The sequence below is a fragment of the Hemicordylus capensis genome, chromosome 8, assembly GCF_027244095.1.
Source record: "Hemicordylus capensis ecotype Gifberg chromosome 8, rHemCap1.1.pri, whole genome shotgun sequence".
NCBI lineage: Eukaryota > Metazoa > Chordata > Lepidosauria > Squamata > Cordylidae > Hemicordylus > Hemicordylus capensis.
The window spans coordinates 32,621,968-32,643,358 of NC_069664.1; the positions used below are offsets into that span (position 1 = coordinate 32,621,968).

At 56.4% G+C, this 21,391-nt stretch overlaps 2 protein-coding genes across 4 annotated transcripts; both read right to left on the reverse strand.

Annotated features, from left to right (window-relative positions):
• On the reverse strand, window positions 1-2,645 carry ATP5MG (ATP synthase membrane subunit g). Its single transcript, XM_053269341.1, has 3 exons — window positions 2,359-2,645; window positions 1,472-1,632; window positions 1-626 (listed from the first exon to the last, which is right to left on the reverse strand). Exons 1-3 carry the CDS (start codon window positions 2,420-2,422, stop codon window positions 528-530), a joined length of 324 nt encoding a protein of 107 aa, XP_053125316.1. The 5' UTR covers window positions 2,423-2,645; the 3' UTR covers window positions 1-527.
• Window positions 2,646-4,293: 1,648 nt separating this feature from the next.
• Window positions 4,294-21,359, reverse strand: UBE4A (ubiquitination factor E4A). Of its 3 annotated transcripts, none has more exons than XM_053269330.1 (19): window positions 20,976-21,353; window positions 20,160-20,321; window positions 18,560-18,672; window positions 18,097-18,249; window positions 17,842-18,001; window positions 17,535-17,737; window positions 16,316-16,507; window positions 14,560-14,893; window positions 14,225-14,351; window positions 13,276-13,583; window positions 11,929-12,061; window positions 11,042-11,229; window positions 9,939-10,039; window positions 9,727-9,840; window positions 8,817-8,991; window positions 8,551-8,731; window positions 6,470-6,617; window positions 5,786-5,943; window positions 4,294-5,168 (listed from the first exon to the last, which is right to left on the reverse strand). In XM_053269330.1, the coding sequence occupies exons 1-19, from the start codon at window positions 21,118-21,120 to the stop codon at window positions 5,024-5,026; spliced, it is 3,240 nt and encodes a 1,079-aa protein (XP_053125305.1). In that variant the 5' UTR covers window positions 21,121-21,353; the 3' UTR covers window positions 4,294-5,023. The 3 variants fall into 3 exon arrangements, with proteins under 3 accessions (XP_053125305.1, XP_053125304.1, XP_053125306.1); XM_053269329.1 differs by having other exon boundaries at window positions 20,160-20,333; XM_053269331.1 differs by lacking the exons at window positions 4,294-5,168; window positions 5,786-5,943; window positions 6,470-6,617; window positions 8,551-8,731 and adding an exon at window positions 9,315-9,497 and having other exon boundaries at window positions 8,865-8,991; window positions 20,160-20,333; window positions 20,976-21,359.
• Between the last annotated feature and the right edge of the window lie 32 nt (window positions 21,360-21,391).

A 21,391-nucleotide genomic window follows, 5' to 3' on the forward strand; every position in this document is an offset into this window, starting at 1 on the left:
TACAGTTTTAACCGTTATGTTTTAATTGGCACTAAAGAAGAACACAATACAAGTATGCCACACTATTAAACGAAGTTTCTGCTAGGCTTCTAGTGCTGTGGGACACCCAAGCATAAGAGTTTCAGACAAATAATGCTACTTAACTCAGTTTTCTAATGAACAGAATCTGGGATAGGCCAAGCTGCAGAATTTTCAATACTGGGGTAAACTGTTTGGATTTTGATCTCACTTGACATTACAGTCTCAAGCATCAGGTCGGCACCAAGCTACTTATAAGTACTAATCAGCACTTTAGAGCCCCTCCTATTCATTTCTTGAGTACACATGCTTTCTTTGGGGTGTTTATCGGAACAGCTAAGTAAAAATTTTTGTGGTTATGGGGGGAGGTGAGGCGTAGTTTCAGGACTCCTTAGCTTTCAGGACACACAATCCTGCCCACATCTGAACATTACTTGTAGAGACCACCACAGTTCCATCTCAGCGCCATAGTTTAATAATGTTATGTTAGACTCAAAAGCAAGAGATTTTCAAACATTGTATCCAATCAGGCCACGCTTGCCTATGATCTCGCCAATGTAAAACCACATCAGCACCTCGGTAGCCACCAAACCATTCCTCAGAGCTTCCTGAAAGAAAAGAGAAAGATGTTTTACAACCTTTTGCTTCTATGGTAGCCTGCAAGATCATCGTCATCAGCCACCCCAGAAGTCTCCCCAGAAACCTGAAGAGCCAGGTTAGTGTAGCAATTAGAGTATTTACTTGGATCAGATTGAAGTCTCCACTCAAGCATGAAGCTTACTGGTTAATCCGGGGCCAGTCTCTCTCTCTCAACCTAATCTAACTCATAAAGCCATTATGAGGATGACAATAAGGGTGAGAACCTGTACTCCACTCCAAACGTCTTGGAGGAAGGGGGGTATAGAAATGTAAATAATAATATTAGAGAGGAGAAGAAAACCACACAACTACTGGCACACATTTAAAACATCTGTCCCCACAATTCCTCCACAGGACCAAGACATGAGGCTTACATATTTGAATATCTTGCCCCAAGACATAGAAATTCTACCAGGATTTTAGGCACAATGACTGGTGATCTTATGACTAAAAGTTTTGCTAGCTACACACAAGGATATGAAAATGCGATTTGAATGTCCATTTACAATTTGGGAGACAGAGGGACTTAACTTCAATGGGAGCTGGTTACTCCATGACAGACTGCTGCAGGAAGTTGGGCAGGTAGGTTACCAGCCCCGGTGAGGTCAAAGTCTATTCAACCTTTTCCCATGAGCATCAGTTTTACAAGCCAAGCTGTTTCTTCCTAGTTTGTGAAAGACCAGTCAGGCACTCAGGCTCATCATCGGGAGAACTCCTGACTGATGATGCCTAATGAAAGGCTAAACCTGCTAGAGTAAACTGTGAGTTCAAGAACTAGCACTAGTAGTGAACCCTTGCCCCAGCTTACTGGTACCTTGACAGTGAGTTGTGTGAGGCGTCCAGACTTGAAGCTCTTCACCATTGCTTTCATACTGTCAATAGCCTTAGGAATTTCAGCAGGAGTGGGTGGAACCAGCTCAACCCTGGCGTAGTGCCAGAATGTGGCCAGACGAGGTCTTGAGTAAGTGACAGCAGCTGAAAGATATGAGAACAGGATGAGACTCAGTAGCTGATATATAAAAGCAAACAGATGTTTGTTCATATGGCACCATAACTTCTTGTGGGCAAAGGTGACGCAGTTCTTTAGTAACAGGTAGCCGACATCACTACAGATCACCTGAGTCGGTGGGCAGATCTAGTCTCCCATTTCTGGAGCCAGCCTACATGTCCCGCTAATGAAGTCTGCCCTCAATTCCATCTTGGAGTTTGGGGCTGACTACCTTGGGCTAGAACTGCCTACCGAAGCCTCCAGCCTTTAAGTCCTGCAAGGCAGCACCTGTGGCTTTCCCAGCCCTCCACACAGCTGTGTAGACACACTTGGGGCAAAGCCTGCAGCGCGCAGGAACTCTTGGCACCGCTCCCCTCCCCTCCCCTCCCCCCCCCCCGCGGGGCAGGGCTAGAGCGCGCGAGGCACGTAATGCCAGCAGCGAGCAGCGCCATTCCTGCCTCCTCTGGCCCCCTCGACCCCTCGAAGTGGCACTGGCGACTTGTGGGAGGCGGGCACCGGGCGGGGGGGGGAGCTCGGGGGGAGAGGCGCCCTCCCAGCCAGCGGCGCGACCTCGGCAGCCAGCCAGAGGACTCGCCCCCAGGACCGGGGTAGGGAAGAGCGTGGCGGCGCCGGAGGAGAGCGGGGCGGGGGGGGGGGAGCGGCCCGGGCTGGCCGACCGCTTGGCCTGCTCTGGCCCGGCCCGCCCGACTGACCAGAAACAAGCTGCGGCCCTTTGGTGGTGACGGCCTTGACCAGTTTCTGCGCGGCCTGCGCCATGCCGGGCCCGAGCGAGGGAGGAACCCCGGGAGGAGGCGAGGCGAGGCGAGGCGAGGCGGCCGGACACCCTCCTGCTGCTGCTGCTGCTGCTGCTTTTGCTGCGGCGGCTCCGCCGGATGCGCCTCTCGTCGCCTCCCTGAAGGTCACGGGCCGCGTCAGGCAGGACCCCGCGTGCTGCCCTACTCGTGCCGGAACGACTGGCCGACCCGCGCCTTGGCTGGCGGGCAGGCGCTTGACTCTCCCAGGCAATACTTTGGAGCAGGCGTTTCTCGAGGACACCTACCTGGCGCAGGCGCGTTAGGCGAGGGCAACCGGCAGCGCACGCGCGGGAATGGTCTCCCCCGCTGTGCGACGCCCGTTTCCCCGGGAAGGGAAGGGAAGGGAGCGGGGCAGGGGGGCGGCTATAACGGAGCGAAAGGGTTCGAAGCCCGAGGGCCCCCAGCTCCCCCCTCCCTGCCTTCTGCATTATCTCCCTCACTCGGGGGGGGGGGCTGTCGGGGAGAGGGATGGACGCGGCCCGCCGCTCCCCCCGCTGGACAGGCCCTTTGTCTGCAGACCTGACGCCCGGGTGGTTCTCGACAGCTGGGCGAGCTCTGGTGGTTGCGCCCCGACAGAGGAGCCCCGGACTGGCTCTCCCGGAGGGAGGCGGAAAGGCAGAGAGAGAGAGAAGCTCCCCTCCCTCCCCCCTTCAGGCCTCCTTCGTGGGAGCAGATTGCGGAGAACTGCCCCGCAAGCCGCAGCCTTCACATTTCAAAAGGCCGCCCTCTGAGTGAGTGAATGGATGGCTTTATTATGACCCTAATCAGACATAAACGCGACAAATCACACATTCGGACAAAACTAGCAGACCACACCAACAAATTAAACGTTTTATGGTAAGATCTAAAGGGTAGAAATTAATTGTTGGTGGATCTTACCCCCACAGTACTTGGCAGATGCAACCCTGGGTCTGAAAGTTTTTTTGTTAATTTTATTTATTTATAACACTTCTATACAACCCAAAACTTGCATCCCTGGGTGATTTACAATTAAAATGTAAAACATCAAATCACTTAATTAAAATTTTAAAACATTTTAAACCCAGTGTTATTTTTTAAAAATAAATAGCTCTATCTAATTAAAAGCCAGGGCGAATAAATGCATCTTCAGAGCCTTGCAAGAGATGGGGAGGCTCTTATCTCAACAGGGAGCACATTCCAAAGTCCAGGGGCTGCAGTGGAGAAGGCCTGTTCCCGAGTAGCCGCCAGACAAAGATGTTAAGGTGTTTATCTACGGGTTAAAAGGAGAGGGGGCCTCTCCAAGGAACTCTCGCTAAGCTTCATGGGCCAAATCAGCTCCAAGGCCTGCTTTAGCAGAATGGATGGAGGCCGTCCCGGCTTACACAGAGACCAGGCTGGTGCACACAGTCCGACACAGGAGGCCACACAGGCCAAGGGGAAGGGTTAGCCTGAGAGGCAGGACACATAGGGGAGGGCTGAGCAGCAGTATTCAGGCAAGGGCGTTGAGGAGGAGAACGGAGGACGAGGCTGGAATGCAGGAGCTCGGCTCACATGCTGGTTCCAGTTCACGCTGCCTCCTCCCTCACACAGGACCAGGGCTTGATGTGATTTCCCAGCAAGGGCTGTCTGGAGAGGCAGTTGCACAAAACCTCCCTCCTCTGTGCTCAACCCCACGCAGAGAGCAAGGTGCTGATGCAGGCTGCCCTGGCATTAGCTCTGTTTCAGGTCAAGAGCTCGGAGTGGAGATGCTGGGATTTAAACATAGCACCCGGCTCAGGCCAGGCCTCTAGCTGATCGCTGCTCACACGATCTGGCTACAGCAGGAACAGCTACCCCCACAGAGGGGAAGCCAGCAAACCAAAGAGACATCCATTCCAAAGAAACCTGGCCACCGGACACCTTTATTGATCTAAGGCAAATGCTCTCCTATATACACACCGCATACATATTGACATGCAACAGGCACAGTATAAATGCAGGCAGGCGTTCTCAAGCACCTGCATAAACATGTACATAGTGCTTTTCCAGCAGGCCTCCAAGGCCAGGAAGCAATTATCACTACCATGAGTAATAAGTCTGAGACCTCCAGCCAGAGTTGGATAGGGCAGCTCATGCTCCAAGTGGGGACTGGGTGGGAGATGGGGGAGCCCACACACCCTGCCCCTTCCCCTCCCCAGGTTCTTCCAGGCACAGGGCATCGGCTGATGCCCCTCAACCCTGCTCGGGACACAGTGACCAACACTGTCAGGATGAGTTTGCATAAGAACAGCCTGTCCAAAGGGGAGCTTTTGCTTTCACATTAAACACCAGAAATTAACCAAAAGGAACATTTCTAGCACAAAAGCTGCTGCAGCAACGGGGGGCGGGGGCACTTCCGAGGAAGGGTTTTAGGGTCAGCGACTGCTGTTGAAATGGCACAGCAGGCTAACCAACATGGCAAGGGGGCAACGGGAAGGTTTCCGGCCGAGTCCCAGAGGCAAGAAACCCAAGAACAGCGTGGAGGTGCCCAAGCAGGGAGCACCCCCCCCCCGCACTCCTAGCAGCCCGCTTCGAGGGCCTGGGAGCTCAGCCCGGATCTCCATGCGGGTCGCAGCAGCCGCAGCTAGTGCAGGGCCTGGTGTCCTCCCAGCTGCTCCTTCTGTTTCTTCCTCTCTGCCAGCCACTGCTGGATCCTCTCCTTCAGTTCAGTATTTGCTCTGACCTGGTCCATGGTGAGGGGACTCCGGTTGAAAGGGTCAGTCTGGTCACTGGGAGAGGGAAGCAAGTCAGGGACAGCTGCCCATCTTGGGAGTCGGGGACCTCCTGCCTAGAGCTTTGGTGGACAAGGACACGTGCCGGGCGGGGGGGGGGGGGGGCCTCCAGCCAGGCCACAGCTCGCACACTTGATTTGCTGTCAACAGGCATGCAAGTGCCTGCAGCCGACCACAGAGGCGTCGTCTAGGGCAGGGTGTCTCAACGGGTGGTCCTCCTGATGTGGCTGAACTCCCATCACTGCCACCCATGATGCATTGTAGCTGAGAGTGATGGGAGTTGTAGTAGTTCAGCAGCACCTGGAGGGCCATCACTTGAGACACCCTGCTCCAGGGAACCCGCCAGGGGTGTGTGTAGGGGTGGTGGTGTGTGGGTGTGGCGGTGGGGGTGTGCGCACCTGTCTTTGGATGCAAACGATAGCCCTGCATTTTGGCCATGGGGGAGCCTGATCTGGGCACAGGCACAAGCAGGCGTGGAGTGACTGGCCTCCAAAGCCTTTCAGTGTGTGGGTGGGGGGGGTGGGGAATGCCTAGATCCACTGTCAACTCCTCCTTCCCCAGAGGAGAGATGGCCACGTGTGCACCCTCCAGCTGCCCTCCCCACTTCCAAATACCTCAGGAGGTGCCTGGCAATTGTCGACCTGTCTACGGTGACCCGGGAGGAAGGCAGCAGCACAGGGTCCATCATCAGCGTACTCATGATGGGGTCCAGGAATTCGTCACAGGCATCGGCGTAGGTCTCCTCTTCCTGCTGCTGGCGATCTGCAAGCGACTGAGGAGAGCAGGCCCAGCAGTCAGCAGGGCTCCCCCCCCCCCCGCTCACAGGGGCAGAGGTCTGGACCGCAGCAGGAAGCCCTCCCGCCGCCTCCTCCAAGAAAGACCCCTGAGCAGCCCAGGAAGGCCGGAGGCAGCCCAGAGGCCAGCTGGAGAGTGAGGGGCTCCAGCAGAGCCACTGGGCTTCCGGCTGCCCACCGAGCCCCGACTGGTGGCACCCAGGGAGAAGAGGTTTTTATCCCTGGCCTGGGTGCCAGCAAGAATGTCCTAACAGAGCCCCAGCTTCCACCGGGCACATTTGCCCCTGGGGCTGGTGTGCCACCTGCCTCTGACTGGCTTCCAGCCACCCGGGCCTTGCGAGGAGTGCAGAGTGCAGCGGTCCCTCCTCCTGGGAGGTCTTGAGAGACCAGACACTTCCCCCACAGGAAAGGCTGAGCGCGCAGAGCGAGAGAGCCGGGTTCTGGGATGGAGGCGGGCGGACAGGAGGGGAGACCCCTCCCTCCCCCCTCCCTCCCCCGCCTCACCTTGATCCGCTCGGCCAAGTTGCTGAAGGCCACAATCATGTTGCCAGGCTTGTGGATCTTCTTCAAGACTCGGACAGTCTGAGCAAAGAGAGTTGGGGAATACGACCGCCCGTCTTTGGGCACCGTGGCACAAAAGTTCTCCTCGTCCCTGGAAGAGAGAAGGCAGCGGACCTGCACGCCAGCTCTTTCCACCTCCGCAGGCAAGGGGCCCCAGCCCGTTCGGGCTCTCCTCCTGCACTCACCAGCACAAGAACGGCCGTGCTGGGTCAGACCAGAAGCTCCCCAGGCCCCACGGCACTTGCAGCAGGAGCATGCCGGGGGAGATACCGACGACTGCCTGCCTGCCAGCGCTAGGAGGGGCCATGAGAGGAGCCTCCTTCCACTCCCAAAGGCAAGGCTGCAGGGAACTGGGACCGGTTCTGGAGGAAGAGGGGCCCCCAGGCCCAGTCCTGCATCCACCATGAAGGGAAGCCATCTTATGGATGGCTGTAAAAGGGGCTTAGACGAATCCATGGAGGTCTCTCAGAGGCAAGGCTGGTCTTATGGTAGCAAGCATGAATCGTTCTCTTTGCTAAGCAAGGTCCACCCAGGCTTGCATTTGAATGGGAATCTCACTGCCAGAGATTCCCCTTAGGGCAGGGTTTCTTAACCTTGGGCCCACAGGTGCTGTTGGACTACAACTCCCATCATCCTCCGCCACAAAGGCCATGTCTGGGGATGATGGGAGTTGTAGTCCAACGTCACCTGGGGCCCCAAGGTTAAGAAACCCTGCCCTAAGGGGATGGGGCTGCTCTGGGAAGGTTCCAAGCCCCCTCCCTGGCGGCAGCATCTCCAAGAGAGGACTGAGAGAGACTCCTGCCTGCAATCCAGGAGAAGCCGCTGCCAGTCTGGGCAGACAAGAATGAGCTGGATGGACCCAGCGCCTGACTACCAGTGGCAGGGCAGCAGCAGCAGCAGGAGGGGCATGCCCTGACCTCTTGCCTGTGGGCTTCTCAGAGGCATCTTAGCGGGCCACTGTGGGAAACAGGGTGCTGGGCTGGAGAGGCCTCCTTGAGGGGCCTGATCCAGCAGGGCTATTGTGAAGAGCAAGGCGGCTCTGAGTGCCCCCACCTGGCACCCCACCTCCACTCTCCCTCTCCCTCAGCTCAGAGAAGGGGAAGAACGCCACTGATCCTGAGCCCCACAGAGATACTGGCATTCCAAACCCCCACGAGAAATCTGGCCAGAGCCCAGATCCCCAGCACAAGAGAGTTCTAGCTCCTTGCCAGGGCTGGAACAGAGCCCCTGTGCAGCAGTGGGGCCAGCTCCAGAGCGCCCTGGCACGTAGCAGCAGCCCTTCTGGACTCGTGCCCAAAGCAGCCCCTTGGCATGCGGCAAGAGTGAACACCGTGGAGGGAAGCCACGGGACAGCCACACTCCTGCCCCGCCACCAACGCCACTCCACGAGAAGCTTTGCAACAGGTTTCGACTGGACTGGGAGAAAAGGGCAAAAGCGTGGCAGCCTCTCCTGGAGCTCTGGCTTGACAGGAGCGGTTTCCACAAGGAACATCCAGAAGGGAAGGAGAGACCAGGCTCCCCATCCTGGTCAGCATCAGCTGGGGGGGGGGGACATTCCTTCCTGGCCAGAAATCGAGAAGTGTGCTGCCTCCACCCGAGGAATGTCACATCCCATTAAGCCTCCTATCGGAGAGTGGAAGCAGCAGACTGTGCCAGGATGCCTTCCTCCTCCTCCTCCTCCTCCTCCTGAGAAGAGCAAGTGGCCATGGCACACATCAGCGTTCCTTTCCTGATGCTCCTAGCTGGGGGAGCTGGCTGGCACGAGCTGTGCTTTGGGTGCAGGAGTCTTGGAGTCTGTTTCCAGAGAGGCCCGTGCACCAGACGGGGGAGGCCAAGGGGCCAGAACTCCAGGGGAGGGTCTGCAACTCGGTGGCAGAGCACGGGCTTTGCATGCATGGGGTGCCAGGGCCAGCTCCTGGCTGGACGGCTGCTCCCAGCAGCACAGGAGGCACCCAGGCAAGTGTACAAGGCCAGAGGCAGACTCCTCTGCCAGGAGCTTGCCCCCTCTGCCCCACACAACATACCCCAGATTTAAGTAGATGGTGCAGATGTCAGAAACCAGCTGTTGGGGCTTGAAGTCAAACTCGCTGAAGTCTTTGACCTTTAAGGCCCCCATTTTGGGGCCCACCAGATGTTGCAGGAAGTAGTTGAGCATGGAGATTATGCGCTCAGCCAGGAAGGGCTGCACAAAGAGGGACTTGATCTCTGCAATGGAAACCAGCAGGGTCCATGAGGTGCCTGAACAGCCTTGCTCCCGGCCTCAGTCCCAGCTGCAGAGGGCGGCCTTTACCTGTGGTCAGGAAGGCCAGGGTCCCAATGGTCTCATTAGACATGATGTTGTGGAAACGAGCCAGCTGTCCAAACATCTGCAGGCTGGCTTCCTTCTCCCGCCGAACCTCTGGGGACAGGCCGTCCCACTCACCCAGGTCCTTCTCAATCTGCTGAATCTTGATCTTACTGAGGTACTGCAGAGAGAGTTTGGCCCGCATTAGTGCTCAGTGGCCACTGGCCCATACACATGAACTCTGGAGACTCACTCTGGAGCTGGGAAAGCTGCAGGGAGGCAGTGGGGTGGGGAGGTTGGGACCAAGGAAGGCCAGCAAACTCTGGCTCCAATACCACTCCTTCCCGGGGGTGGGGGGGAGCTCAGCCAAGTTTCTTTTTCTGCAGTCAGCTGGGGGCTGGATGCAGTTCTCCAGGCAGGCATGCTCTGCAGAGATCACAGCTCTGCCCTGCAGAGACAAGGGAAATCCCAGTAGGCCAAGAGAAGACAGCGAGTTGAGAATACCTAGAGAGGGAGGAAGGTGGGCCAAGGGAATTCACCCCACAAATGCAAGAGACAGACTTCTATGGTTGTGTCTGGAGTTTTCCCACACAAGAGCGCTACAGAGCAAGCTGCCTCCTGGCACGGTGGCTGCCGCGGAAGCTTCCGTTTCCTGCGCCTGTCCCGTGAGGATCTGTCCAAGTGCTCCTAGAGGCCACCAGGGAGACGGAGCGCTTCATTCACCCACCCTCCGGCCCACCTTCCTTCCTCCAGTCTCAACCTGGTGCGCCACTTAGCACCAGCTCGACTCCCCAGAGCCAAGGTGGGCTGTTGCTGGAGATTCCTTCCACAATCATGGCTAAGAGCAACTCTTCTTTCACCAAGTCCTTCTCAGATGCCTCCTGCCACTCGTGGCTGGGGAAGAGGAGTGCTTTACCTGGATAGCCTCATCCAGCAAGAAAATGGCATCATTCATGAGCAGGTTAAGGAAGCGCAGGAAGAGGGGAGGGGTCATCGCTTCCAAGTTCTCCGAGGCATAATCAGCCAGCGCCTGCACGGGGGGGAGGGGGGGAGACAGGCATTCAGTCCTTTCCGCCAGACACCATCCCTGCCCTGGACGAAGTGACTGGTGGGCCTCCCAAGCCTTACCTTGATGCTTTCCCGGTAGGAGTTGGTGCCCCACATATACTTGAGGATGGGATACATGGGCCTGCGGTAGTTGAACTTCTGCTCAAACTGATGGGGATCTCCTAAGCAGGGGAAGGAGGAGACATTCCTCTTGGCACACTAGCCATGGCAGGGAGCAAGAAGCAGCCACAGCAGAGAGAGCTTGCCCATCCCGTGGAGGGCCTTTGTGCTCAGGGTGCAGCCATGGGCGTGAGCACTTTCCCTCTTGCACAAGGACGACTGCAGGATGCTGGCTCTTCCCACCCTCCAGCTTCATGATTTGCAGACAAGAAATGGGGGCAAGAGGAGCTCAGCTTAGGGACACAGGAAGCTGCCTTCTACCGAGTCAGACCACAGATCCATCTAGCTCAGTCTTGTCTACCCAGACTGGCAGCGGCTTCTCCAAGGTTGCAGGCAGGAATCTCTCTCAGCCCTAACTGGAGCTGCCAGGAAGGGAACCTGGAACCTTTCCCAGAGGAGCCCCATCCCCTGAGGGAACTATCTGACAGTGCTCACTCATGCAGTCTCCCATTCAAATGCAAGCCAGGGCAGACCCTGCTTAGCAAAGGGGACAATTCATGCTTGCTGACACAAGACCAGCTCTCCTCTCTCCCGCTTCCTAACTGGGGCCATGGATGGGAGAGAAGAGCAGAGTAATGATCTCAGAGGCCTTGTGAGAAGCAGGTCACCATCCCAGGCCAGCATCAGCATCACAACCAGTTGCAGGGAAGCAACAGCAGGAGAGAGGGCCGGCCCCTTTCAACTCCTGCCTGTGGCTGCCCGCAGCATCTGGTGGGCCACTGGGTGAAACAGGATGCTGGACTGGATGGGCCTCCTGGGGCCTGATCCAGCAGAAGGGCTGTTCTTAGGTTCAGCAGAGGACACCAGGACCAGGACTGGGAAGAGGGCCTGAAAACACGATGCTGTCAGCAGCAGCAGCAGCAGCTCTGGCTGAGGAAGGCTCGGACCTGCTACACTTCCCGAGAGAGTCTCTCCATCCCGGCCTGAGCAGTCACAGTGGGGCTCCCTGCATGCCAGCTCCAGTCCAGGTGGGGAAGGAAGCAAGGGGATACCCACCAGCGTACCTGTGAACTCAATGTCCACAAAGACCTTGATGAGTGCCTCAGCAAGGCAAGCGGCATGCCGATAGGAGCAGAAGACCCTCTTGCGATGGAAAATGCTGGAGACAAGGGGGTTCTGCACCTGCTCCAGGTGAGGCATCACAGCCTCCAGCACTTCGGCCAGCTTGGCCCGCAGGTGTGGGTTCTTCATCCTGCAAGAGGCAGAAGGAGGTCCCGAGGGCAAGCCATTCACGCCATCAGCACTTTTGGAACTGGGCTGGCATGCTGGGTTTCCTCCTGGGCCCCTCTGAATATGGTCTGGACCGCAGCTGGGGCGGGGGTGGGTGGGCACTGGAGGCACGAGGCCAGAGCCCCGCAGCAGCAGCAGCCGCCGCTGCCGCCACACAGGCTCCCTGCTGCTTTCTTGGCCCTCCTTTCCAGACCCACAGCCCTGCAGCCCTGCTTTGGAAGGCCACCCCGGCCCCTGCGTCACAGCCTGCCTCCCCAAACAACTGCTCAGGCATGGAGGATGCACCTGTGACAATCCTGTTCAGGAATGTCCATGGAAACCAGGAGGCAGAGCAGGAGTTCGCCAGCAGCCATTATTCCCTGCCTGGCCAAAGGGTTCCACACCAGCCTCTGCTCTTCAGGGCCGAGGTGTAGGACCTGGCGGAGTCCAACCTGGGCCACTGGGGACTCATTTTTACTCGAGCCACAATCCTCCTCCCTGCCTTGAGACCTCCAACATCACATGAAGCACGCAGATTGGTTTCCATGCACTCTTTGAGTGCATGGGATTGGAGAAATCTTTTCAAGCAAAAATGTTAATTTAGTGTACAGGGAAAAGACTGTACTGAATGGTCGAGAATGACTCTGTATGTCCCAGCCTAACAAGACGGAGAGGCTCTTACCTGTCAACATCCCCAGTGAAGATAGTTACAAAATGAAGGACGTGTTCCAGAGATTCTGCCGACGTCTCCAGGAGGTCATCAGCAAAACGGCGCAGAAAAATGAAGAAGTCGCCCAAGTTGTCAGCAAAGAATTCTGTGCACATAAGGCCCCCAATGAGTGGCTTGCTGGCAAAAGGCTCAGCGCCCTGCCCCAGCACCTGGCCCTTCTCCCACAGTGGGGCAGCAGGAGCTGCTGGGGGCCAACCCAAAGAGCAGCCACCCTCTCCCTAGGCGCGCAGCAGCAGCAGCAGCTCCCCCGCCGGAACCAAACCTCCCCTGGAGCTGGGCAGCACTGCAGCTTCAGCAAGGGCAGTACATGGGAGGCCAAGCAAAACTCACTCACTCACTCGCGTGCCTCTCTCCCTGCCCCCCCCACCCCCCGCCACACTCTCATTGTCAACTGCACTCCTGCCTTGCCTACAAAAACCGGCTGCAATGAACTAGCCAGGCTTGAAGAGGCACTACAGGCACTGCCAACTTGGCTGCAAGAGACTAACACAGTGACTCCTCTGGGAATAGCGCATGCGCCTGAAACTGCAGGGAGAAGGCCCCCCAAGGGAAGCTTGGGGGGCCATGAGAGAGTGGTGAAATCTGCACAGCCAACCAGGCCCAACTCGGGTGTGGCTCGCAGCGGTCCAAGCAGCACGGCTGTCTCTTTGAGGAAGAGCCCTCTCTGGCCGCCCTGTGTGTCGAGCAGAGCCTGGAAGCGGGTGGGCCCTCAGCATCGGTTCTGGATGGGCCAAGTGGCATTCTCCATGCAGGGGTCTGCAGCCAGCACCAGGTTCTGGCCTCCCTCTCTCCTGCGCTCTAAACTCCTAGAAAAAACTCTGGCCTGCTGCCTGGGACACAGGTAACACAAGCACACCCAACACAAGATTTTGCAAGCAAAACACCACCACACCAAGTTCCCTAGTTGGTTTCAGCCATGCTATCTGGATATTTTTGCTTGCCGGACTGGGGGTAGCCAGCCCCTGTGCCTGCACGCACAGCATCGATTCCACTCCAGCCCATAGCAGCAGTTCGAGCCCGAGGAATGCTCACGATACATTAAGCGCAGAGCGAGGAGCTGTTCTGCCAGGAAGGGTCTCCTGTCTTGGAGGAGGCCCGCCGGTTCTTGTTCTAAGAGACAGGTCACGGAGCGACTCAGCAAGCGCCCCAAGCTCCCAAGAAGTGACTGGGCAGCTCCACAGGTGCTCCCACCCTGCCATGCAGAAGGCCACCCTACAGACGAACCCAACGTTTTATCACTTGCGGGAGGCACGCCCCTCTCCCGACAGGCCCCCATTGGTTACAGGAGATGTCCATCACCTGGGATGTAGGCCAGTGCACTGCTCTTCACTTCCGGCAAAGGGAACGTCAAGTCGACCAGCTCGGTCCCTTGGTTTCCGATGGCCAGCTGGACCAGAAGGACAGCCATGGATACCTGCAGGTTGAGGCAGTTCTGCAGCATCTGTGGCTCCGTCATGGCAGTTTTGGTCGAGAGATAGATGGTCATGAGCCGCTCAAACTGCTCTCGGAGGCTGTCGGCTGTGGGGCTGGAGCTCTGCTGAGCCTCTCGCCAAGCCACCTGCAGCCGATGAAGGCTTTGGTTCATTTTGATCATCTGCTCGTGCAACCTGAACAACAAGAAGCAGCAACAAGACAGACATAAGCCCGGGGGCGGCGGGAGGACGCCCTGCAGGCCGCACACAGCCACAGAAGAGTGGCCCAGGCGAGCCAGCCAACCCAACGCTCTGCCTGCCAAAAAGGCCGGCCGCCTGCACCCAGGACACCTCTGCAAGGGGAGGGGCACCCCTTATGCTCCGATGGGATTCTGCAGGCCTATGAATGAGCAGGGGGGCTTTGAGGGGGTGCCTCTCCCCACCCCACTCTCTAGCAGAACAGGAAGGAAGCCTTCCCCCAAGTTATGGCCTGCTGACGCAAACTCGGCTTATGTTCAGGGGTGCTCTCACACCAGGGCACATGCTGCAGTCCTACTGGGGGTCCAACCGGAGAAGAGAACAGCTCAAGTCCCCCTGACTTGCTAAGGCTGCTAATCAGACTGAGGACGCCGCCGCTTCCCGTCTCTGCAAGAGAGGGGGTCCCAAGCACTGTTCCTTCTCACAGGGATTCCCAGATGTTGTTCAGTACAACTCCCAGCATCCCCAGCTGAAATGGTCTTTGGCTGGGGATTCTGGGAGTTGTAGTCCCCAACAACCCTGGGGCTCCCAAGGCCTTGGCTGTCCCCCTCTGCAACTGGGCCCTTGGGAGGCAATACCTGTGGAATCCCAAATGGAGGGCGTACTGCGTCAAGACCAAGTTCTCCGTCACCAGGTTGTAGCTGGGGGCAAACTCTGGCTCCTGCTCAGTCACAGCTGGGATCAAGCAGGTTTCTTTCTGCAGACCTTGAAGGGAGTTAAAGGAAATGCTTCCCCACCAGCTCTAAGCAGCAGCTGCCCCCGGGAGGATTCTGGAGCCGCTGGGGGCCTCTGGGGTGCGCTCAGCTCAGCCTCTGCCCCGGGCCGGCCAGCCAGCCAGCCCTCCCTCACCTCCTGCCTTGCCGCTGGGCAGTGCTGCGCCCAGGTCCTCTGCACGCAGGGCCCCACAGCTCACCTCTCAGGTGGACGTTCTTGCTCCGCTGCTCTTCCTCATTGAGCTCCTTCAGAGCACAGTAGGTGGGGTCAAAGGTGAGGAGCCGGGGAGACCTGGGCTTGCAGAACGGCTGGCACAGCCGGAGGAGGGCAGCGCCCAGGTTCAGGAAGAAGGCATCGGAGGCATACATCTGGAAGAAGATCTCTGGCATCTGGTTGGCCCAGATCTTGGTGCGGCCTGCATTGGCATGGAGGCAGTTGCCAAGCCAGGACAAGATCCGGTGCTTGGTCTGCGGCGACAGCTGCAAGAGGTTCTTTAACATCTGGTAGATCTTCTCGTGGAACTGAGCCATGAACTGTTACCGAGACAGCAGAAGCCCTCAAACACAAAAGGTACATTGCACAACACCCCCCTCTCAGCAAGCCCTACGGAGAGCCGAAGGAGGGACACCAACGAAGCTGCCGCCCACCAAGTCAGGCTCTTGGTCTGTCTCGCCCAGCAGCACGGCTGACAGAAGCAGCTCTCCAGACTCTCAAGCAGAAAAAGCTCCCGCAGGCTTGCAACCCTCGCTCCTTGAACAGTGGGCGCCGGGGTTGAATTGCCACTAAAGCACGCACTTTGCTACTAGGTGATGGCCAGGGCCAGCTCCAGGTCTGAGGGGGCTCTGGGCCCCCTCCCTCCAAGTTGGTGGGTTTCCAGGCTCACCAGACTCAAAAGGAAGAGGATTAAAAAGGGCCGTGGCAGTGCCCGTTTGACAAGATCATTGGAGGGGGCTCTGCTCCACAGGCCAACAGTGAAAGAGGCTCAACTGCCGAGCACTCAGGACAGGGCCTTCTCAGTCATGGCCTCCAGGCTTTGGAATGCTCTTCCAGCTGGCATTTGCTCCTCAATTTCCACTACAGTTCTTGGAAAACAAGTAAAGATGTGGCTATTCACCCAGGCTTTTAAATGAGATTAGTTTTTACTTCTTCTGCTTTGTGTTTTGTGTATTGCTTTATCTAGGTTTTTTAATTTTCAAACAGAGACCATATATTAATAGCTGTACTTTCTGTATCCTAACTGTATATTGTTTTAACTACACTGTAAACTGCTTTGAGATTATAAACTGAACGCTCAATAGATCTCAATACAAGCAGGCTGCCGCCATTCAAACTCCCCCAGTGCCTGGCCTTGAAGCAGCATGTTGCTCTGGTGGCAGAAGTGAGGAGGCGGAGGAGGGAGGGAGGCCACAAAGGCAGGCGGGAGCAGTTTCCATCCTTCCAGCGCCAGCCCTGACCCAGCACATCACTCCCGAGACACCCACAGCTTTAGAGCCAGACCCTGGGGGGATTGAAATGGTGGCTCCAGCCTGCTTTCACCACTGCCGCTGCTCCTCCCAAACGACTGCCACAGCTGGCAGGAAAAGCAGCAACAGGAAGGGAAGGTGCAGCTGCAGTGAAGGCAGGCTGGAGTGTGCCCCCCCCCCGCCAGATGCTACACCGCCCTGGAGCAACACTGTGAAAGGGACGAGCACTGGAGGAACTCAAAGGGCGTGTGCTTGCCAGTCTCCCAGTGCTGGGGAAAGAAAGGTTGCAGGGAGGTCCTTGACACCAACAGCAGGCCCTTCTCGGCACTGAACCCCACTTGGCATTTGCTTGAGGGCGCCACGTGTTGGCACTGGGCCTGGCTGTGGCCTCTCCCTCTGCTCACACATGTCGGGAACTCCAGCATTTCTCTCTTTCCCTCCCTCCTTTGAGCCTTGTCTAGTTTCAGTTGCACAAGCAGAGCTGCCACCCACCTGATGGATGTTGGATTCCTGCACCTTGATCTCCTGAGGGCTGGACCGAGAAGGATTCAGAAAGTAGCCATGGTTCTCCACCACTCCAGGGGTCTTCAGCAAGCAGGAGATGCTCAAGATAGTTCCCAGCAGAGTCTTCTGGTACAGCTGCCCATTGGCTGGGTCTTTCGGCTGGATGTATTCTACAAACACCTGAGCAAATTAAAACAGAAGCTATTTTAACACTCATCCGTACCATAATGCGGTGGCAGCTTCATTGGTTACCAGTCCGCTTCCAGACTAGATTCAAGGTGCTGGTCTTGACCTTTAAAACTCTACATGGCTTGGGGCTGGGGTACCTGTTGGACTGCATCTGCCCCTAGGATCCTGCAAGGGCCCTCCAACTCAGCATCTCAGGCTCTGTTCATGAGATCTCTATTCGCCACTGACCGAGATCCGGTTGTTGGGGACCAGAGATGGGGCCTTTTCAGTTGTGGCCCCTCAATTTCGAAACACTCTCCCCGAAGAGCTCCGCCATGCTCCCTCCCTCAGTGTTTTTTAAAAAACATTTAAACACACATCTTTTTAAAGAGGCTTTAAAATATTTTATCTAATGCTTATATCTGGTAGGTTCTTTAGTTTTTAGCTTTTAAAATAAAGCTCTTTTTTAAAAAATGTAATTTTAAATGTGGTTTTAGCCTGGTATTTTAACTTAACTTGTTTAACTTTGTCTTATTTTACCTTGTATCTGTTTTATTAATGTTGTGAGCCGCCTCAAGCAGTAGTGTACTGGAGAGGTGGGGTATAAATATTTATAAATAAATACTCATGGCAGTGATATGCTCCTTGCAGGTCCAGAAACCTCCAGCCACCAGTTGCTAGGAAACTGCAAGGAGACAAGGCTATTGGCCTCCAAGTCCTGCTTCAGAAGACAGGATGCTGGATTAGAGGGACTTTTGGTCTAATCCAGCAGCCAGGTGCTTTCTATGTTCTTCAGCTGCTGGTCTGCCAAAGGCATCAGGAGACTGTCACGCATGAATATGGAGGTTGGTAAACACAACAGACACCCCTCCCCTTCAGAGAATTGCGGCTCGGGCGCAGAAGTCAGCCTCCTGTGGATGTCGCCCAGAGCCAGGAAGTGGCAAGGGACTGGTCCTCTCCCCCAAGAGGGAGGCTGAAGAGGGCCAGCCTGCTTGCCTTCTTGATCCCTGCCCTGCAGAGAGGATGGCCAGGCGCTCACCTTGGCAATATCTTTCTGCCTGGTGAAGTACAGGAGCATGTCCAAGTAGGAGTATAGCAGGATCTGGCACAAGTGCAGTTCTCGGATCCGTCCCAAGAGGAGATCGAAGACAGGCACCATGATCTCTTCAAAGGTCCGCACTTCCTCATCCACAGTGATGACTTCTATGACCTCCTCCAGAAACTCAGTCACATCTTCAAAGTCTGCAGGGGAAAAGAAGGGCAGGAAACCTTGACTACTTCTGAAGGACTTCTAGGAGCTGTCGCCCAATCTCTCTCCTGGAATGTCGAGTTCTGCCTCAACTTACGAGCCCCTCTCAGTGCCTCCAGCATCAAGTCCACCAGCTGCTCATAGACATTCTGACCGACATAGATCTCTGGCGTGAGGAGGACCGTGCGGGTGTTGGAGAGCGTTAGGTTCCGACAGCGCAGTGCGAAGGGCAGCAAGTTCTCTGGCACTTTGGTGATCTGGGAGAACAGAGGAGAGCGCTTTGCCTCTGGCCTGCTGGGTCGCTTGCTCAGGCCAGCAGGCTGACTGGGCAGAATGTAGGGCCTTCACCCACCTCCTCCTTTGCCCTCTGGAAGCAGGCAAAGAGGTAGCGCAGAATTTGCTTCTCTCCTGCATCTCTTTCAGCTGAGAGATTCTGGGTGCTTGTGGTGGTCATGTGAATCAAGTGATTCCCTGGTTCTGGGAGCAGCAGTCGGGTAAACAGGGCCTGAGGAAGCAAGTAAACAGATGGCATGGATGCCCAACACACAACCCCCCAGGTGCTGCCCCAGGGCATTTGGAGGAGGTGCCTAACTACTTATCATCCCTCCAAAGCAGCAGAATGAGACCCAAAGGTCATCTGGGCAAACCCTCATGTACACAGAAGTCTTCCAGTCCCAAGGCAAGCTGACCAGAAGAACACACACACTGATCAGTCTGAAGAGCAAAGCCAACTCACCAATGGCTTGCCAAGGCCTCAGCCTGACCAAACGCTGATGGGTGTGCGTGTGTGCAGACAGACACACAACATTCCATACCTGTTCCACATTCTCCATGTCCAGCCAGTCCTGATCCTCCAGGTCTGCTGCCATTTCCTCCAAGTACACACAGCGTGCAGGAATCCCATTGCCGCTTTTCAGACTGGGGTCACCTGCAGGTTGAGGATCACCAAAACCAGGCCTATGATGCCTTAAGTGCAGAATTTTGTCCCACAAGCCCCCTCCCACAACCGTGATGGATTCTTAAGGACAGATATCCTGGTCCTTTTCAAAGTATCCTGCATGCCAGACCTTAAAAATAATATTTATTATTGATTTATTTAAAACATTTATAACCCGCCCCTCCAGTACATTACTGCGCAGGGCAGCTCACAACATTTATAAAACAGTTACAATATAAAATCAGACTTATACAATTAACCAAAAGAAACAGAGATGGAGGACAGGAAGCGATCCAAGCTGTTTGTTTAGTGCAAGTGGCATAGCACATATCTGCAGAGACACAATAAGGTAAGAATCACAAGCATCTTGGGTAGGGGTGTGTGTGTGTGCACGCACACGTGCACACACACACACACACACACGAGTATAAGAGAAAGAAACCTCTGCACAAAGGGAGCTGGGGCTTCCCCACCCCCACTTTGCAGCAATAGAGATTAGGGAGGTGCACGAAATGCTTTGGGCACATCCCAGGGGGTGGTGAGGGGTTCCCTTAAGAGGAGACAGGCAGGTCCTGCAAGCCTCTGCTGCTCCATCGTAGCGCTGTACTCTAAAGGTCCACTGTGACAGCAGCAGCCTGTGCTGCTGTCTGCTTTAAGGTGCCTGCCAGGGTACCATTTGCGTGCTGATGCCACACGAGGGAGGCTGGGAGCAGCATCCTGTCTGTGAGGTGGGCGCCTTAAAGGAGACAGCAGCACGGGCTGCTGTTGTCCCAGTGGACCTTTACAGAGTACAGCACCATGGTGGAGCAGCAGAGGTTCGCAGGAAGGGCAGGTAGGACCCGTCTGCCTTCTCTTAAGGAAACCCCTTGCCCTGTGCCAAAACATTTTGGCTGCAAGGAGCCGAATCATTTCGGTACCTCTTCAAAGAGGCGCCGGAAAGATCTGGGCACATCCCTATTAGAGACAGTCAGCTGGAGCAGGAAAACAGAGCAGCACCACTCCTGCCAGTGCCTGCAAGTCAGTGCCTTTACAACTAGGCCCACATCAATGTTTTTCATTTCTGCAATGTTCTGCATCTCTGCAAAAACACAGCCCACAAAGGTTGCCTAAAGGAGGAACTGGCTAGGATAAATCCACACTGAAGAACACAGCCTTGCATCCAGCAAGGGCAACTCTGTGCACAGCTGAGTCCAATGCTTTCACCTTATGTGGCTGCACAGCCCTTACGTTCAAGAAAGGAATGTAAGGGCTTTACACAAGCTGTACTCGATCAGAACAGCGTCTATCTGTTTCAGTGCAGGCAACTCAAGAGAAGGGAAGACTGGACCAGTAGCTGCCCTCATCCAGGCATGTCATCAGAGAAGGTGTGGCGTCTGCAGCCGCCTCTCCCCGCACAGCTAGGCTGTGAAGGACCCAAGATCTGGCTTCCTAGCATTCTTCCCAGCTTGGGACCTGAGGGACTAACAGCCCAGACTTACTGTTGTCAAGCGTGATCAGGAAGATTCTTTGGATCATATGGTTGATGTTGAGCTGCTCACAGAGCTCTTGCTGGGAGCGGAAGGAGCGACTGATCTCAGCCACCGAGTAGTCGCAATCATCCAGACTTTCAGAGATGCTGTTGTCAGAGTCATCCTGGCTGGCTGAGGTTTCCTCTGCCGGAGAAGCAGAGCTCATCAACAAGCAGCTGAGCTTGGCCCAGCCCTAAGTACCAAACTACTAATCGCCTCCAGTCCTGGAGGAGAGCTGTGTGGCAAGCCAGCCTGCCCCATGCCTCAGATCTGGCTTCTGTTCCACGTGTCAGGCAACACTGCAAATAGCTGCCAGTCGTAAAGACAGGCATGACGCAACTGAGAAGGCCACAGCTGCCTTTGGGAACAAGATGGAGACTGCCACCAGCCAGACACTAGACATTTCTAGGCCTCCCATTTATCCCAACACAATCTGTACAGCCTCACAGCTGCCTTCTGTGTGCCAAGCTGGGACAACCAACGTACAGAAAGGGAGCCACAGGAGCTGCCCCACCAGCGGTCTGTCCAGCTCTGCTCCTCTTCCCGCTGCACCACAAAGCCCTTCTAGTCTGGAATTGGGCTTGTTGGCGCTTGGGGGCTTCCACATCACCCAGGCTCTTGTGGGCAGGTTCAGTCTCAACCTAAGAGGCCCTTCTCCTTGGCTCAGCCATCTCCCCCAAGCCTCTGAAATGCGGGACCCCCTCCCCCCCACCCCAAGGGGAGGGGAGGGGAGGGGAGAGCCGCTGCCGCCGCCCCCCCCCCCCGAACCATCCCGGCGCCTCTCACCGGCGGGTTGCTTCAGCTGCTGCTTCTGGATGGCTGCGAACTGCTTGGCGTCCGCCAGGGAGCCGAAGAGGGCCGCGAAGGGGTTGCTGGAGATGCCGCCGCCGCCGCCGCCGCCGCTGCTGTTGTTGTTCTCCTGGTCGGTCATTTCCCCTCCAGCCGAGCTCCATGCAGGGCGGGGGTGACACCGAGGCCAGGCGGGGCTCCGGCCCTTGGGCCGAGCTTGCGCCGGGGGGCCTGGCCCCGGGGGCCACCCAGCGCTTGGCCCCTCGCCTTCCTCCTCCTCCCTTCTCTCCCTCCTCCTCCTCCTCCTCCTCCTCACCACCACCACCACCGGGTCGCGGCGGCTTCGCCACTTCCCAGGCAGTCAACCTGGCAACGCTGGCGTCATCAGAGCGCGCCGGAAGTGCGCCCGCAGC

Bases quoted from the DNA above. Each gene is read 5' to 3' on its own strand.
- ATP5MG (XM_053269341.1), bottom strand. From the start codon at position 2,422: ATGGCGCAGGCCGCGCAGAAACTGGTCAAGGCCGTCACCACCAAAGGG. The intron at 1,633-2,358 runs GTCAGTCGGGCG...CATATCTTTCAG, and splicing joins AGGGCCGCAGCTTGTTTCTG to CTGCTGTCACTTACTCAAGA. The intron at 627-1,471 runs GTACCAGTAAGC...CTTTTCTTTCAG, and splicing joins TCACACAACTCACTGTCAAG to GAAGCTCTGAGGAATGGTTT.
- UBE4A (XM_053269329.1), bottom strand. From the start codon at position 21,120: ATGACCGACCAGGAGAACAACAACAGCAGCGGCGGCGGCGGCGGCGGC. The intron at 18,250-18,559 runs GTATGGAATGTT...TTGCTTCCTCAG, and splicing joins ACATGGAGAATGTGGAACAG to GCCCTGTTTACCCGACTGCT. The intron at 10,040-11,041 runs GTACGCTGGTGG...TCCCCTGCTTAG, and splicing joins TGTGGACATTGAGTTCACAG to GAGATCCCCATCAGTTTGAG.